Raw genomic sequence first — 18,175 nt, 5'->3', positions numbered from 1 at the left:
GGACCATGGTTTCCAATTTGGGGAGCTCTGATTAACTAGCAGTTCATTCTCAGGCAAAGGAAAATGTTTCAATTATTTTTCCAGGACAACACAAGATCTTTCAGGACTCCTTATTCTCACACGTTTGCATGTTTCCAATGACTTTTAAATGGAAGGGTTTCCAGGACGTGAGAACCCTGAAGTGGTTCAGCTGTGAGGACATCATCACTCTGCTGCAACGTCCTTTGAGGCGTCTTCACCTCGACAGCTGATTGTGGATTTCTGCTGCCCATGTGAGATTTGAAGTAAATTTACTCTTATGACTATTATATTCAACAACAAAAAGCTAGTGAGAGCACCTTGAGGAGACAACTGAACAAAAAGCACAACACTGTTGATTATTGAACCTTTTATTTGAAACAAAAGCATAAAGAAAACATTTCACTGGGGTTTAACAGTACTCTCTTTTCCTTATTAAAATCCTTTGTTAAAAACAACAACACCACATCAACAGAGCGCAGAGGAGCGATCCTCTAAGGACATCAACCAATCACACGGGTGGAGGGAGGAAGCAGGCTAGGCTAACAGGACCGCTAGCCTTAGAAAAACAATGCATCACCAATGTGTCGACATTAAACGTCAGAAAATAAAAATCGGCGGCGATTTTAAAAACGTAAAAAGTATTTACACAAAGACCCGCTGAGAGAGCAGGACAGCACCAGTGCACCTGTAACGGACCCCACTAGGCCCACATCAGCCCTCCCTGTGCTCCGATCCCTCCGCAGGAAGCTAGACTCATTTCTGATTTCATAAAAGTGAGCCTTATTAAAAAAAAACTAAAACTAAAAACATATTGACGTGGTTAAACAAAACACAAAGTAGAACATTATCTGAAACAACACTTTACATACAGAGAGGAGACGCGGCTTTCTCCAGGGTCGTGACGACGAGTTGAAGTCGATTTACTTTTGAATCACGATGGATCATATTTAAAAAGGCCTCCATCATGGTACGGCGGGACATCCGGCTTCATCAAAATCAGTCTTCATTTGTTCCATAGTGGCACCTCACCACACTGAGGTTCATTTGTGCCTCTTCAAACGCCCATAGCAGCAGACCTCTGATGACCTCTGATGACCAGCCACTACAGCGCATTCAGGCAGAAGTTATCAGACCAACACGAAAACAATTCATTTTTACTATTTGCGGGGCGTATTCTTCCTCTTCATTAGATATTACGACGGTTCGGCGGCGGGCTGGTTGGGTTCCTCGGCGTAGCGCTGCGTTCTACCACAGGTCCAGGTTCTCGGTGTTGGCGAAGCCGGGGTCCGTGCGGAGCTTGTAGTACGTCCCGTTGCTCAGCCACACCTCTCTGCCAGCCTCGTCCACAGATTTCCTGAGTTAACGGACAAGAGAGAACTGTTGCTGTCAGCAATCGAGGAAAAAAACACCAATGTTTAAAAAAAGAAAAAGAAAAAGAAAAGAAATGCTAACTATGAAGCATTAACAGCAGCAGCTGGTTAGCTTAGCATAAAGACAGGACCCAGCTAGCCCTGCTCTGATCAAAGGGTAACACAATTCAATCAAGTCGCAGCCATTGTTCACAGTTGGCGCCGTTTTGCAGCGGTAGCTGCTGGCTCAGCAGGCGCCATGTTGAGAGCCATGTGGAGACAACCCCTCAATCACAGGTCAGTGAATAAATCAGAATAAGTGAGTTGTTTTGAGCGGAGGTATTCTGCTGGACTTTATTTTTTATTTTTTTTTGGTTAGGCACAATTACTTCTTGACATCTTGTTGCCACCATGAGGTTGCAACCAGGCAACCAGCGGAGACTCCAGGAAGTTACTTCACCATGAAATAAACTGTCCCAGTTTGATGATGCATACTAATTCTACACTACATCCGTCTCATATGAGTTCCCCATCACAGGGGCTGAGTAGAGGTGCGCCTCACCTGAAGAACCTGGGGATGTGCTCCTCCCCGCTCTTGGTCATCTCCTTCCTCCTCTCCCTCTGCTTCTCCTCCACTTTGTCCTTCATTTTATCTGCTTCGGCTACCTTGCCCTCCTCCAAGAGCCTGAGGGAGAGCAGAGGGGCACAGATTCAAACAGCTGGTCAACCAAAAAAAAAAGAAAAAAGATGACAACAAATGCTTCAGGTTGAATGAAGCTGGTACCTCTGGTCCGGTCTGAAGCGCGTGTCTGTAGGCGGGAGGACTGCTTTCAGCTCGGGCGTCAGCTCGTTCAGTTCTCTGGCGTATTGGGAGAAACCATAGAACTGGGAGTAGTCGTCGGGCTGCACGTCTAAACAGGAAATGACATCACGCATATCAAGACTGAGGACATTAGACGATGAGGAAACGTAAGAGGAGTGTCATGCATTTGTAAATGTACAACGCCACGAGACTTTACAATCAGTCAGTGGAAATCAGTCATATAATTAATCGCAATACGACACCGACTCCAGAATGGGTCAAAGGCTTTTGGGGACTCGACTGGACGCTACTCACTGGGCTTCCAGATGCACTTTGGCGTCGTCATGGTGTCGCAGAAAATGCCCTCATGCCAGAGGCCTCCAAAGCGATGAACCACCTCTCCAGCCCGGTCCAGGACCACGCCCTGCACCTCGTTCTTACTGTTGTCTGAGCTCCAGTAGCGAGACTGGAACACGCAGAGCAAAAGAAAAGCTCATGGGTCAACGGGAGAAGAGAAGCCCTCTGTGCATTACTCTGACTTCTAAGTGAACTAGCAGTAACGGATGCAAACATTAGGTCAGAGGCTGGTTACATGGAGACAGTGAGTGAGTGAGTGAGTGAGTGAGTGAGTGAGTGAGTGTCCTGACCTTGACAAAGGTGATCTTGCAGGTGCAGGCGTCGCTCTTCGTGTTTTTGATGACCACCTCACCGTAGTGCTCCAACCAGCGCTCCTGACTCAGCACGTTGTGGATACACGTCACTGCCTTGTTCCACTCATAGTGGTCACCGTACCTGCACACACACACACACACACACACACACACACACACACACACACTTCACCATCACTTCCTCATTTTGTGCCTATTTTAGTTTAGCTCATCTCAACACGTCTACAAAGTGTTGAGTTGATGAACACAGTACTGAACACCTCCAGCAGGTGGCCATAGAGCATTACAAAAACCTGTCCAAAACAACCAGGCAGCCACCTCTGCTTCTGAAAAGTGAAGCCAACGCTTTAGTGCCTTAAACTAGCATTCTCTCTAATGGCCAGCAGGGGGCGACTCCTCCTAGAGGGTGGAGCGAGGTACAGCTAGCGCTAGCTAGGTTAGCAAGGGACTGTGCACACGTTTATTTGTGATGAGGTTCACTGCCTCACGTTGCCATTTGAGGAAGTGCAGATTGCCACTTCCTTTGGCTTCATTTCTTTCCCAGAGCTGGAAGCTGCTGCTTGGTTCTGTATCGTATGAGCAGCTTTACTACTGCAGTTCTCTGCTACATGGTGTGACGGGTGGTAAATGAAGCAGTGGCTCACTTGGGTAGAGCAACATTGACCAGTCCAGAAGAGAGCATCTCCATAGACTTCCCCCAGAACTTGTTCTTCCATCTCTGATCTGAGAGACAGACAGACAGACAGACAGACAGACAGACAGACAGACAGACAGACAGACAGACAGACAGACAGAGCATTAGGTTCCAGTGCTCTCATACAGCACAGGTGGATCCAGCACTCGGCTCTAAGCACGCAGATCCTACCTTGCCAGAAAGTGAAGTTTTCGGACTCAGCGTGGCAGGCAGAGATGGGCGGGTGATGGCTGACCTGAAAGCAAAGCACATGACGCAGCATTACAGTACGCTTCACAACTCACATACGGAGGTTTCAGCTGAATCCGTCTCTGCCGCTTACCTGCTCACTGACGTAGCGGAAGGCTCGGTCTTCTCTGTAACTCTCGTACGTTTCTCCCAAAATGGGGTTGAAGGGCTTGTAGCGATTCCTCCAGGAGGCCCAGGCATATCCAGAGATGGAGAATACTGCCACGTATACCTGGGAACATGCAGGGTTTTTTTTTTTTTAAATGAATCAAAGAACTTGTGACTGAACTCAACCGTATCTCAGCAAACCAAACTCACCATTCTCTCGTACGGGTCATCCGTGCGGTTGGCGATGTCCAGCAGCTCAGAGTACTCCAGCTCCTCGCTGAGTCTCTGCAGCAGCGACAGCGGCTCATTGAGATCCACCGGCATGGAGATTCTGGACAGGTCCTTGCCGATGTTGTTGTACAGGATGCTCATGATGCCGATGTGGCTGTTGTCCGTTCCCGAGGCGGGGAGGACAGTGCGACGACCTGGAACGCAGAGACACGGATCAATGCAGCTGGGAGGACAGCCAGACGTCCCAGAGGGACGAAAAAGGCAGAAAAAGTAGATCCCCAATCTGTTACATGTGCATTCAGTGGAACCGTAGAAATGGTGAAGAGCGGCGGCATTACCGGTGTCGGCGGGCACTGGGCTGGGCGCTTCAGGAACGTTGTTCACACTGGCGCGGTAGTTCAGGGTGGCGGTGGCTGAGGGGGAGAGAGGACAACGTCAGTTCATCTAGCGGGCGGGTGGGCAGGGCCGGCCTGTACTGCCAGCTACACACTCACTGTGGCCCTCGTCCGGCTCAGAGTTGGTGGTGGTGGTGATGTCGCTCATGCCCGACTCGTCCGACGCCTCGGCCTCCGACGAGCTCTCGCACACGATCACCTCGCTGGCGTCGAAATACTCGGCCATGGACTCGGCCACAGAGGGCGCGCGGTGGCTGTGACGGCCCATGGACGGCGTCCTCTGAGAGGGCGCGCAGAGAAGGAACAGTCAGTTTGTATAAAAGAGGCGGAGCTAGACCGTTGGCCGGCGTGCGTTGTGCGTCGGACGTATTTGCAAGAAACGGCATGAAGTGACCGAGTCGAGATGTGCTCTGCTGCGATGGCGTCGGGGAGAATTGTCCACATTCTCTCAGTGATTTTTAACAAATTCCAAATACGAGATGACAACGAGACAATTTCCAAGTTTTCAAAGCGAGGATCCAAAGAACCGACGACACACGGATTACAAACACACAGCCGGTACACACCTGGTCAGGACGGACGGTGCAGAAGGATTCATCAGTAGAGTCAGAGGACAGTGAAACCGAATGGACTTTGGTCAGACGGGACTGTATGTCAAGCTGAACACATGCATGAGCGCACACGCACACACGCACACACGCACACACACACACACACACACACACACACACCATGCAAAGACACACGAAGCGGGAAAAAAAAAAAAGAGAAGAAAGAAAGAATTGGTCAAAACACGTCATGCTGACTCGGCGTGGTGTTTATCAGTGTGGCGCTCTATTGTTTAACTGTCGACAGACATCCATGTTATCATCAAGAGATATTAATGCATCATAGTTAGTGTTGTTCGACTTATCGTACAACACATGGATATGAACACATCTATGTTTTTAGGATGTTACTATTTTTCACATTCCAAAGTTAGAGTGAATTGCTCTTAAAAAGGTTTTTGTTGGACCACTTCCCATAATGCAACTTAATGGTATGTTCCATATGCATCTTTGCCACGTTTCCTGTCATAAGTGTGTCAGGCTGAGAGAACCATGACTACACCATCGGGGTCACTCCTCCAGATCAACAGGTTCCACGGTCATCATTATCATACCACAGTTATGTATTCCTACCCTCTTTTCAATACACGAGCAATTATCAGGAACGGATTCACTTTTGGTCTGTTGTGTGTTGTAGAGGGAAAACCCAACTGCCAGACAACCAACAACAAAATAAAGCCCGTTCACATGCAGCAGCACCAACAAAGAAGAAAGCTCATGCAACGCCAAACGGAAAGAAAAGAAAAAAAAGGTTTTGTGAGCGCCGTCTGTTTGACAGCAGGAATGAACGAGTTACTCGACCGACAAGACGGTTTGGTTTCAGTGTGTTATTTCTGTCCGTCTGTGTGTGTGTGTGTGTGTGTGTGTGTGTGTGTGTGTGTGTGTGGAAACGCAGAGAAGAGACTCGAGGTGTGTTCCTGAGATCACTTGTACCTATTCCTGCCTAGAAACAGGGGAAACCTGCTCCAGAGTTTCACCTCAGCGACAGACTGAGGGCTGGGCTTGTTCTTTTTACAGGCCGATACCAATATTTTGGGGCAATCAATAATTTGCGTATTCAAAATCGGAGACTCTGGTGGAAAAGGGTTGGGGGGGGGGCACAGAGCTGGATAGACAATACAAACAAACTAATGTGTGTGTGTGTGTGAGTGAGAACGAGAGAGAGAGAGAGAGAGAGAGAGAGAGTGTGTGCATGAGTGCATGAGTGTGAGTGAGTGAGTGCATGAGTGTGAGTGCATGAGTGAGTGAGTGAGTGTGAGTGTGAGTGTGAGTGTGTGTGTGTGTGTGTGTGTGTGTGTGTGTGTGTGTGTGTGTGTGTTACCTCAGACAGTGTGTTGCAGAGGGTGGCGAACTGCTGCGACGTGTTGCGCCTCATGTCTGGGCCGGTCCAGGCCTGCCTCAGTCTCTCCCGCTCCAAAGTCAAAACCTCATGAATGGACTTGAGAGACGCATGAACTGTAAACCACAGCGTGAGAAACAAAGACAACGTTCATGAAAACACGCCCATCTGGAATAAAGACACGCGCGGCAGAGCGCAGTGTTAGACTAGTTAGACTAGTATTAATTAAAACAGCTCATTGAGGAATTTGATATTTTGGGTTATTGTTGGGTATCATTGACCATTTAGTCTTAATTCCTGATGGCTTCGTTTACTGATGCAGGTCATATAGAGGCATCGGTATCATATCGAGTTAAAAGTTCCTCACAGTAACGTTAAGTTTCTCTTCGTGAATTACTTAAACTGACAAACGTCATCATCAAGCCCGTCTGCAAAATAGACGGCTGCCATTTAAAAGCAGCTCACTTAAAGCTATAGACAGAAATACAGCTGTAAGGTGGGAGGCCCCACCCCTCTGAGAAGAAGTGCAGATGTCCTGGTGGAGCTTCTTGGCCTCCGGCGAGGACACCTGAGGGTTGGACAGCTGAGAGTAGACGTAGTCGGGGATGGACTGGACGGACGGCCCCGGCCCGGCGCTGCTGTTGGTGGTGCTCAGGTGGCTGGAAGTGAACTGGAGTAGAAGAGACACAGTATGACAGCGAGCTGAGGACACACACACACACACACACACACACACACACACACACACACACACACACACACACACACACACACACACACACACACACACACACACACACACACACACACACACACACACACACACACACACACACACACACACACACACACACACACACACACACACACACACACGTCCTACCATCCCCCCCATGGCTTCAACGCGTGACAAAGTCCTGGAGTGACCGAACCCTTTTCCCGTCTTCTTCTTGGGTTTCTCCAGGGACAGATTCTAGAACAGAGACCAACAGGGTTACAGCTCTTCTCCATAAGAGACAGTACAAATAAAGAATACATCTTTGATGCAGCCCTGAGGGATCTACCAAGTATTACATTGTCTTATTCAAATCAACATTATGACAGTTTATTCATCAATAAAACTCATTTTTTCCCCCAGTGAAGAATCCCACAGGTTCACAGAGAGCTCACCTGCATGCTGATTCGCATCTCCAGGTCTGTGTTTGTGATGGGCAGGCCTCCCTCCAGCCAATGGAGCCGCTGGATGAGCAGGGCCAGCTCCGTCAGCTCCGCCTGACAGCGAGCCAGGTCTGGCAAACAAGAGGGCCAAAAGGTCAATCCAGTGGATTCAAGAGAAGGGTAAAAACATGCGAGGACATAGGACGGAGACGGCTCTCACCGTTGGAGGTACCGTCGATGTCGTGGGTCTGCTGCAGCCACGCCGACACCTTGCTGGTCACCCCCGGGTGAGAGGAGACGGCGGGGGCGGGGCTTTCCATGTCTGGATGGTACACCGACGCCAAGCTGGCATAGTGGGCGGGCTGGGTGATCGAACACAAAACGAGGAAGGAAAAGATGACTCGAATCAATGACAATGTCGACAACCAGTTAAAAAACACCAAACACTGAACTGAAAATGTCAACAGAATCGAGTGATTGATCAACACTTAAAACACCAGCTATGCAAAAGCCCAGCGGTGAACCAGGTTCCTCATACGAACAAGACTTTTATATGTAGAGGAGCAGTATGAAAACTATGGTTGTATGAGTAAGCGTACTTAATGACACGATGAGGCGGATCCCAGTGATTTGTGTTTGTGGCGGTTACCACAGCAACATAACAGCCAGTGGACAGGAGTGGCATGCGTGTTGTTGTTTTACGACTCGTCTTCTCTATGTAACTTTTGTGTTCGTGTTCGGATGTAGTGGTCAAAGAAGAGGCTGTAAAAACCATTTCATTTCCTTCTTCACAATAAAAGTCACGTTAAGAATAGTTGCTAACAAAGCTCTGCTAATTCTGTGATAAACATGCTTCTGAATGTATGAATAAAAGTCAGTTTGTTCATTAAAAGCTTTTAAGCAAAATCAAGTACGGTTAGGTTTTTCATCAGCAGTAACTGAACAGGAGGACCTACGTTTGAGACATTTTTGGGATTGTGTCCGAACCTAACTGAGGTCAGAGCTCAAAGCGAGCCAGACCAACTCGGACCACGTGGTCCCAATGAGAGAGAGGTCCCGTCTCTGAACGTACGAGACGAGACACTCGACGTCGCGTCATGATCGGACGGCAACAGTCGCACCGAGGTGAAGACGAGCGTGACCTCGGCGGGATCCTCTACTCACCATTTGTCTGTTGGTCTGGGCGAGAGCGGCCGCCGTCGGCAGGTTGCTCGGGCTCAAGGAGAGAGCGTGAAGGACGCCGTGATGGACGCTCATCGCCTCGTTTTTCCTGAATACACGATGGGCACACAGCTTGGTCAACCAGATGTAGAAGATGTCATGGCTCTTTGCCTAACAAGGAGGGAAAGGAAACACGTTTAGTCCACTGCAGGCTGAAGAATGTCCACGTCCGTCTGTACATGTCATTTTAACCCCTTAAGATTTGACTTGTGAGAGTTTAGTGTCGATAGTGATCCCTGGACTCTGCTGTGTGGGTCACCTTGAGGTGGTAGATGTTGTCCCCAGCGTCCAGGTCTAAGCCTTTGGTCTTCTTGTTGATGGACATGACCGCCAGGCTGATGTCCAGAGAGCCGTGGAGCTTCCCTCTCTGAATCTGAGATCATAGAAATGACGCAGTTCAAACGGAGCCGTTGGCGGCACACCGAGTCAACAGAACGAACCCGACACCGGTTCACGCTGGTCGCTCCGAGTGACCGACGGTGAATTGTGCAACGGCTGCATTTTTCTTTTTACGACTCACGTCTTGCTGCGTCTTGGAGTACTTGAGAATTCCTTTCTCCAACAGGAAGTATCTCTGAAAAAACAAATCACAGTGAAGAAGTTGAAAGAAACAGGAATTGCGGACGGTTAAAGAAGGTCGAACCACCGTGACGCTGGTTTAAAAATCGCTGGGAACCCGGGGAAACCGAGCGGGACAAAGATCCGCTGCACAGGCACCGCTCACCTTGTGCCAGCCTTTGAGCGGGTACTTCCTCTTCTTCATCAGGTAGCCCTCACAGATCCCAGGGATGCTGAGGTCCACAGAGGAGCCGGGAACAGAGTACATGTCCCGCTGCTGCAGGTCGTCCATCACCTCCCAGTGACGGGACTGAGAGGAGGAAACACGGAGACCATTACCAAATGAACCAAGTAACAAATGCAACGTCTGGCCTTTGGTGGAGTTCTAGATGTTATCACCAAAATATGAAAGAAAATAAATAAATCTATGTAATGTTTAACAGAATTACATGATATACATCTACATGCATACACAACAATCTGGAGTCTTAAACTGATCAGCTGAAATCCGGCCCGTTTCCATCATTCGGTGCGTCTCTAGGTTCTACTGGTGAAACCCGTACCGGTGTACTTCCTGCACCAGGGGTCAGCAACCTTCTCTGTCCAAAGAGCCATTTTGTCCTATTTTACACCAAATACATTTCGTTTGGAGCCGCAAAAGCCATTTGATATTACAGCTTATAAAGTTTTAAATATAGTTATATTATATCTACAAAAACTATAGTTTGTTGTATTTATGAAAATATAGAACAAGAATATACTTTTTGCTGATACTTTTCTGGAAGTGTCTTTCTACATTACATGTTTTGCACATATCAAGCAGACAGGTAAGCCGGCATTGTTTGCAGTGAAAGCAGATGAATACGTCCAAGCAGAATTAAACTCTATTTTCCTCGATGACTTTTCTTTTTTTGGATTTATCCATTGATAGTTTACCGAGGGGGGGGGGGGGGGTCTGCAAATCATGATTAGCCACCTGCAGGTGAAGACGCTTGACCTTGTTGTCTTTACTAACAGCTGTTGTCCAGTTAAAAGTCTGCATTTCTGAGGAGGAAGCAGCTGTTATTGTAGCAATTAGCGAGCGGCGTGTCCAGCGGCGTTATCAGACCTACGGAGCGGACATCTGAAGTCACGGTTAGCGGCTTTGAGCAACCAATCTACTTCCTGTTTACACCGGCCCCACTCGCGTGCCCAGTGTACGTGAATAGTCACGTGATATTCGTTTTCAGGCGCGTTAGTCTGTACGGAGATCGTTTTTGTTTGTTAAAACTTTTTATTTTTATTAGTGTGGATGTAGACAGAGGGGCTGAAGAGCCGCATGCGGGTTGCCGTCCCCCGTCCCACACCGTCTACACGTTCTCCTGCGGGTCTCGTTACCTGCTTTGATTGTTTGGAGGAGCCGGTGCTGCTGCTCCGCGAGTGGCCGGGTTTGAACACGCTGGCCGGGGATTTGTCCACGCCGCTGATCACAGACTGGCTGCTGCTCAGAGGCGGCGGACACACCTGCGGGTCCATCGGCAAGATGTGGTGAGGAAAGCGTTGCATGGAGCGAAAGTGGGGGGGGGGGCGTTCACGACAAGCCGTGTCTCATGGCAGAGTGAGCGGCACTGTGGAGATCAATGAACAAGTGTAAACGGCACGGGGACAAAACTTACTGGGAAGACGTCGAGGAATAAAATAAATGGACAGTATTCAAAGTAAAATGACAATTCCAAAATAAAGATCAGCTATAGTCTGATGATGCTCTTACTCGACTCTTAAGTAAGATGCCTTGATGGATGGACTCACCATATGTGAAGGAACTATATTTCTAAACCTTGGTCGTCTTGTAAAACACGAACATTAAACAGAAAGGCCAGTTGTGTTGTGACACTTCACACTTCATCAGTACACGCATTCATACAACCACATTAAAAACGACCTTCAGCTGATATCAGTGGTGAGGTAGGAAGTCTTAAAGGTCATCAGATCAAACAGACAATGAAATGCATGATTAGGTTAAAACCACAGTCAATGGATATTCAGCAGCTCTTTCAGATCCTCTGGAAGGATAAAACACACAAACGTCCTCAACTGCTGGCTTCCTGTTTTCACATTCAGCAGCCAGGAAGAGGAAGAGCAGAGAGCGTTATGAGAAGGCTGACCTGTCAGGTGGCAGCTTACTGCTGATGGCTGGCAGCCATCATCACAAGATGGTGGGTTCAAAGAAAATAGGATTTTATTTTTTTTCCCCTCTAACTAGATAGATAAATCAGACCCGGGGCCCTCAATTACATTTGGACAACGCGACTATAAATGCAACGATACCAGTTTGTCAATTAGGACATTGCAGTCAATGTTGTGTACATTTTCACAACATCACAATATACCGTTTATCGACATGTACCATGATGTGAAACTTCACATAAAATGGTAGCAGCTTTTACCCATAGCGCTCACTCCTACACTGAACATAAATGAAAACCTGCACAACTACAGCTAGTGGTAATACTGATGACGAGACCGCAACCGCAACAACAACAACAACAACAACTGAACGCAACAGTTAAAAAGACAGAAAAGACACAATAACAAACAAAACACACCTGTGTTGGGCCTGAAGTCTAACAGGCTGCTTCTCAAACAGTCCACAGGAAATTCCTTAAACTTTCCACTCGAGATGAACTGTAGAGCCGCAAGAATTCCCCTAAAACTCTCATGAAAAACAAAACCAAGAGAAAGCAAGGTTCCTAGGAACGATCCTTCAGCATCGGAATCTTCTGAACGACTGTGTTGCGCCGAGAGCGGTGTCACACCTGGCCCGCTCGTCGGACTGGTGCATAACTAAAGGCGGCGGGTATCTGGGCGGGGCTGAGAGACGCTTGACGTGACCGAACAGGCCTGCCGGCTCTGTCATCGCAAGACCTGCAACAGATTTGCAGTCAGATGTAGCCGACAACAGAAACACAAGAGCTCTAAACTGCATTCAATTATCAGATTCTGACCGACACGTGATTTAGGGAGCAGCATCTCACCACCTCTACTGGGTCCATACAATCAAAATAAAAGAAAATACTACTAGTGTAACTACTAGTGCAACAACTAGTGCGCAATAAACATGGCAAAAGACAGTCTGAAGCGTGGTGAATGACAAAAATATTTTCATTCAGGGATTGGTTGCTGAAACCCAGAATTCAAAACAGGAGAGTGAACCAGGTGAAGATGACTACGACAACTTGATTTTGTGCAATAAAACCTCTGCAAGAATAATCCATACAGCTGTTCAACAAGCATGAACGTGATCATGAAGAGCGACAGAACAATCTGCTGTCGACAAGTCCCTCATCCATCCAAGTACAGTGAGCTCGGCTAACAGTGAACACTGAAGCTAGCTGTATGCAGTCTAGCGGTTAAGCTTCATTTTTCCACATATTCTAAAATTCTTTTGAACGTCTCTGCTGGCTGAGACAAAGCAGCCCCTCTACCAGCACAGGAATGTTTGGAGTCTTCATTCTTCAAAGAATTCATTTTATTGCCATTTTTTATTTTGTTTCCGGTGAGATATTAATGACTTTATATGGTGACTTTGCAGTTGTAAACATTACTGCTGCTGCTCTAGAAACCAGAAACCATTTAGCCTAGTTATATTCAAAATATTCAATTCTAATCCGGTTCTCAATTTAAAGAAACCAGGCTGACATGGGAAATGTATCGCTAATATGCACACTTCAATGTTTGTTTATTTATCTCCAGTCCTGTGTCAGGCCTAGGCTAGGCTAGCTGGTTAGCATGCTCATTTCAGCAGATATCTCTGCAGCACGGATAATAGCACTGTAACACTCTTCACAGTCCGTTGACAATGTTAGTTACATTTCGGGACGTTTTAAACTACAATTCTGGCCAGACTGTAAAAAAAAAAGAAGGTAAAAACAGATTTATAAAAAGGCTAAATCTCACTTTTAAATGTCATCACCAAGGAACATTTCTTAGGGACGTCGCATCGAAAGAAGAAAGGTTGAGGAAGAAGTCTGGTGGTGCAGCATCAAGTCATAGTTTGCTTGCTTGATAAAGTTTCATAGTTTCCCTGATAGCATAACAGAACATGAAGCGGCGCCCTGTAGCAGCCAAACACGCAGTCAACAACGGTTTGGTAGAAGGAGCAGAACATTCCCTGAATGCTTTGCACATCACTGTGTGATTACATCTTGGTTACAGACTCAACGTATAAAACGTTCCTCACAGTGATAAGTGTTCTGGTATCGTCACAGTACGCCCATATGAGGGACACTGACATGCCCTTTTTTTTCAATTGATGACACATTTGTTCATTTATAATGATGTCAAGCTGCCATAACTACATAATCATAATGACAATCTGGTTCAGTATAAATAAACACATTTACATCTATTGACACACACACACACACACACACACACACACACACACACACACACACACACACACACACACACACACACACACACACACACACACACACACACACACACACACACACACACACACACACACACACACACACACACACACACACACACACACACCCCTATCTGAATGACTAGAGACACAACTGGAAGTCAGATCTAACCCTTTAACCCTCTGAACAACAAGACCTGCTGTCAGGATTGAAAAGCATGTTTTCTTTCAACAATTGCCAAAACACCATTTATCCTAACCAGAGGCTGAAGAACGTGTCATTATCCTCAGAGTTTCTTCTTTCCGGCGCTCTTTCAACGAGTCACGTGCGACAAACGCGTCAGTCAGCAAAGCGACAAAAACAAAGTTTTAAATTGTGATATTTCATCAAAACATTGCATTCTGAATAAACCTTTTACTTTGACCAAGTCTCCCAAAATGAAGAGACTTGGGACCAAACCACTGGGAGTCCCACACTGCATGACCCATGTGTAATAAAAAGGTGCTTCCCGTTTGGTTCGGTTAAGACAAACCCAAGTCAGTTTGCTCGGTTAGCGCGGTTCGTCTGGTATGAAAGCCGTCAATCAGACCCTGGAGCCAACCAAACAAACCAAGGCCGCCATAAAAAGGTGGGTGTCGGTCTGCTTCCATGGAGACTCTGGTGAGGGTCGCTTGTGGTGTGAAAGCAAACAAACCAACCGCAGGATGTCATCTGAGCGGACATGTGATTTTAGCAAGATTTAAAAAGCTGAGCTACTAATAAATCCATCTGCTGACTGTGAAATCTGTTCAGGAAGCAACCTTATTGATCTGTATTTGAGGAGATATAGATAGATAGATAGATATCATGTAACCGTAATCCCTAAAGACCATTTTTGGTCAGGTGACCCAAACGTTTACCCGCAACCTTTACCCCGGTTCTTTTGGGGGGGGGGGGGGAGGTTGCGGAGCCGTCCTCCATCTGATGCCATAGTCCAGGTACGACACTCAACATGTTGAGTCTAGCGAGGACCGGAGAAGAAGATTAGAACAACCATGAGAGGTATGTGGTCTGACCAGTAAACCAGAGAGAAAGGAGCTGAGATACAGCCCTGAGAGCAGCGTTCAACAACCCGTTTCACGTAACTCGCTGCAGGTACCAAGGCGCTGTCACAAACGACGTCCTCGGCTTCTAAACCATCGGTGTGAAGCATTGCTGCATAGCGGCTAAATATTGCGACACTGGAACATTCTTGGCATTTATGGGTCAATTGTGTTTTGCCCAAGCAGCAGCAGCGGCGGCGGCGGCGGCGGCAGCGGCTAACAAGGCTGAGTGATAATCAGGTCGCCAGAAGCTTTATGTAGGGCTGAATTATCATTTCATTAAAAACATTGCGGGAGCTTGAAACACAGGAAAACTCACATGGTTTTAATTTGTCATTTGTCCATAAATTACCTGCCACAGCTTCCCAATGAACCGTAAAAATGTTGACACTTAACGGGTGTGGACCGGGTCTGACCAGGGGTCATGTGGCCCAGGGTGAAAGTGGCCGGAGGCTCCGGCTGTGAGCTTTACCGTGAGAGCGCCGTCGCTGTTTTCAGCCGCTCACAGAAGCCTCTCCTGCCTGTGTGGAGGACGGGGGCTGCCGGGTCTGTCGGCACTGACCCGTCCTGAAACACAGAGCCCGTGTGTCGTGGGCGGGACTTCTTCTTTTTTTTTTTTGCTTCGTCATCACCGTGATTCATGCAGCCAATTTGTTTACGACGTTTACAAGAGCACAACATTTGTAATCTGTCCTCTTAATGTTGCATGACCAACATGTAGGACGATTACTCCTGTAGTTTTTCAACGTATTTCGCAGAAGAAGAAAAATAGCAATGTTCATTTTTTTTTAAAGATTGTGCAGCCCTAGTATGACGATATATATGGGTTGTATTGCGATATTGTGCGGAACGGACACATCAACATGCACACTATAGCGATGGCCACCGTGTTTTTAATCACGGTACGACCAAATAGATTGATAAACAGATACAGACTGTCGTGGTTTCTACAGGAAGTGCTGTCCAGAACAATCTGTTCTTTCACATGCATGTCGGTGAGATGTCAACTCCAGACCTGAACAGACTGGTTCTCTCGCCGTCCTCCATCTTTCACTCCCTTTCTCCAGGAATGTGCCAGAGCAACGTACGCATGTGACTGACGGGAGCACTTTTTTTTCCTTTTTAGGTGAACGACAGTGTTTACAACCAAACGCTACACTTGTGGGTGCGGTTTTGTCCCAATGTGGTGAATAGAAGGTAAAGTCAGGTTCTTAAGGCAGTCTAAAGGCCTTTACACATCGGATGCGTGACGGATTAACGACAGGATAATACTAGCTTGCAAATATTACAGGGATCAATTGACCCAGTCTGTCTAAAGGTAAATGAATGTATAGTTTAAGCTATTTCACCAAGTTAAGCCAAGTTTCGTGGGCTTTTACTGTGAAAGGTAGAAGGAGATGAACTGGTATTAACTGCCGTTGTCGAGGGTAAAAGAAAGGTCAACGCCACACAATGATCGGTCGATGTCTTCATACGAGGTACGAAAGCTCAAGAAGAATTTACCTCATTCCGGGAAAAAAAAGCGAAAAAGTTTTCTTTGCCATTTAATATACGAGTTACGTGCTACGGTGCAAATCGCAGCCTATTGACATGCAAACGATTCGCACAAATGAAAAGCCCCGATGTGTTGGCCTTACACCTGTGAGCTAATAAATGGACTGTGCCATTCGTTTCTACGGTTTTTGTGACAGCATCTTTTCCTAATACCACCTTCACCACAGCATGGCTTTAATTAAATGCCATTAAATGAAAACTAAAAAGTCGGATTCATTAGTCATTAGAGCTGCGATTCAACCTCCATCTCGATCTGTGGCTTTAGTTTGTTTGCCTCTCGTCATTACCGTCACATAGCTAAGCATTCAATTTTCCTTAAATTATTTTCCCCTTTGAAAAACCCAGAAGTCTCTTCTAACCATCTGGACAAAAGGATTTTTTTTTACCCGTTTCCCCCTGTTGCACCTGTTTTTCCTAATCGAAACAAAACGATGGCAGCCATGAATCTATCTCCTTACCCAATATGTTCAACGTGAACACAACCGTATTGGCAATACATTGAGGTTTCTAGCCAAGGTTATACAATAAGATTATACAGGAGCCTAAAAATTAAATAAAAATAAATATAATTACAGGCCACCTGGAATAGGAAAAAAACTGCTTAAAATGATTTATTTCCGTGTTTAGAAAACTTTCACGTTCCTGAAAAAGTGTGTGTGTGTGTGTGTGTGTGTGTGTGTGTGTGTGTGTGTGTGTGTGTGTGTGTGTGTGTGTGTGTGTGTGCGCGCGCGCAACAGGTAGGCGGCTTAATAAACAGGTTTGTTTCAAGTGAACACCCTAAACACCGCCATAGGAACAGCGTGAGAAACGATGTGGGGACACACTTATGGTCGATGAGGACATTTTAGATTCTTCTCCGACATAGTTTATGTCACTACTTCACATTTTTGGCTAGTTTCACGCGAAAAAACCCCCAAAAAAACCTTACACGCCGAGAAGGCCGTCAAAACGTCATTCCTACGACACCATGTCACAATTAATTAGAAGTAAAGACGAGAGCAGAAAGTAAATCGCCATTTTAATTCACCTTACGTACGAAACGAACCGTAACGACGCGCGTGAACACAAAGCTTAGTCTTCCACCAAACGAACCCACCCAATGATTTCTTAAACGTTTCTTCCGTATGAAAACTACAACTGTACTACAAACTACAACTGTATCAAACATTTTCACTTCGGCGTCCATAGTGAAGCGATACAAGAGTCCCGTTCTTGTTCTGGACTCACCTGGTTTAAGGCGAGGCTCGACTGGAACCCACCGGCTGAGCTGATGAGACGTCTTCTTCTACCTTCTGCTGCAGCCGCCCTCCACGCCTTCTGGTTATCTCTGAGCGCGCGTGGCACACACCCAACATCCAGGAGCGCACCGGCGGGACGGGATGCATCATGGGAACCCTTTTTATTCTCCCTTTGATTTTCTTCTTCTTCTTCTTTATTTTTAAACAGAACATTTCGAATTCAAATGTAACTGAGGAACTAACACATCGTCGAAGAAACACAGTGTGGCGGTTAAAATAAGCTGAAACTTATATTCGGACATTCTATCAGAAATCTTTCACCTTCTGACACCACGGAAAGCTCTGTCCTCTGTCCTACATGTTAACGTGCTGACCGACGAAACATTAAGGAGACCAGGGCCCCTCACAGATGACCATACTCAATGGCCAGGCCTCCTAAATCTTTATAAACAGACACATCATGACAGTTACTCTGATTATCCCTGAAAGCTAATAAACAAGGT

General features: G+C 46.7%; 1 protein-coding gene across 4 annotated transcripts; it reads right to left on the bottom strand.

Annotated features, from left to right (window-relative positions):
* Nucleotides 1–371: 371 nt before the first annotated feature.
* Nucleotides 372–17,747, bottom strand: LOC137888208 (oxysterol-binding protein-related protein 6-like). Of its 4 annotated transcripts, none has more exons than XM_068731551.1 (23): nt 17,662–17,747; nt 10,761–10,990; nt 9,550–9,693; nt 9,346–9,399; nt 9,085–9,198; nt 8,769–8,936; nt 7,825–7,966; nt 7,617–7,735; nt 7,330–7,419; nt 6,957–7,116; nt 6,429–6,562; nt 5,066–5,158; nt 4,599–4,779; nt 4,443–4,517; nt 4,084–4,298; nt 3,860–3,997; nt 3,709–3,772; nt 3,488–3,566; nt 2,820–2,964; nt 2,488–2,638; nt 2,155–2,281; nt 1,933–2,055; nt 372–1,375 (listed from the first exon to the last, which is right to left on the bottom strand). In XM_068731551.1, the coding sequence occupies exons 2-23, from the start codon at nt 10,926–10,928 to the stop codon at nt 1,267–1,269; spliced, it is 2,793 nt and encodes a 930-aa protein (XP_068587652.1). In that variant the 5' UTR covers nt 10,929–10,990; nt 17,662–17,747; the 3' UTR covers nt 372–1,266. The 4 variants fall into 4 exon arrangements, with proteins under 4 accessions (XP_068587652.1, XP_068587653.1, XP_068587654.1 ...); XM_068731552.1 differs by lacking the exon at nt 17,662–17,747 and adding an exon at nt 11,969–12,117; XM_068731553.1 differs by lacking the exon at nt 5,066–5,158.
* Nucleotides 17,748–18,175: the final 428 nt, after the last annotated feature.

Source organism: Cebidichthys violaceus, unplaced genomic scaffold, assembly GCF_023349555.1.
Source record: "Cebidichthys violaceus isolate CVI_PGR_0920_01 unplaced genomic scaffold, fCebVio1.0.p SCAF_52, whole genome shotgun sequence".
Classification (NCBI taxonomy): domain Eukaryota; kingdom Metazoa; phylum Chordata; class Actinopteri; order Perciformes; family Stichaeidae; genus Cebidichthys; species Cebidichthys violaceus.
This window is presented reverse-complemented; position numbering and strand designations above follow the sequence as displayed.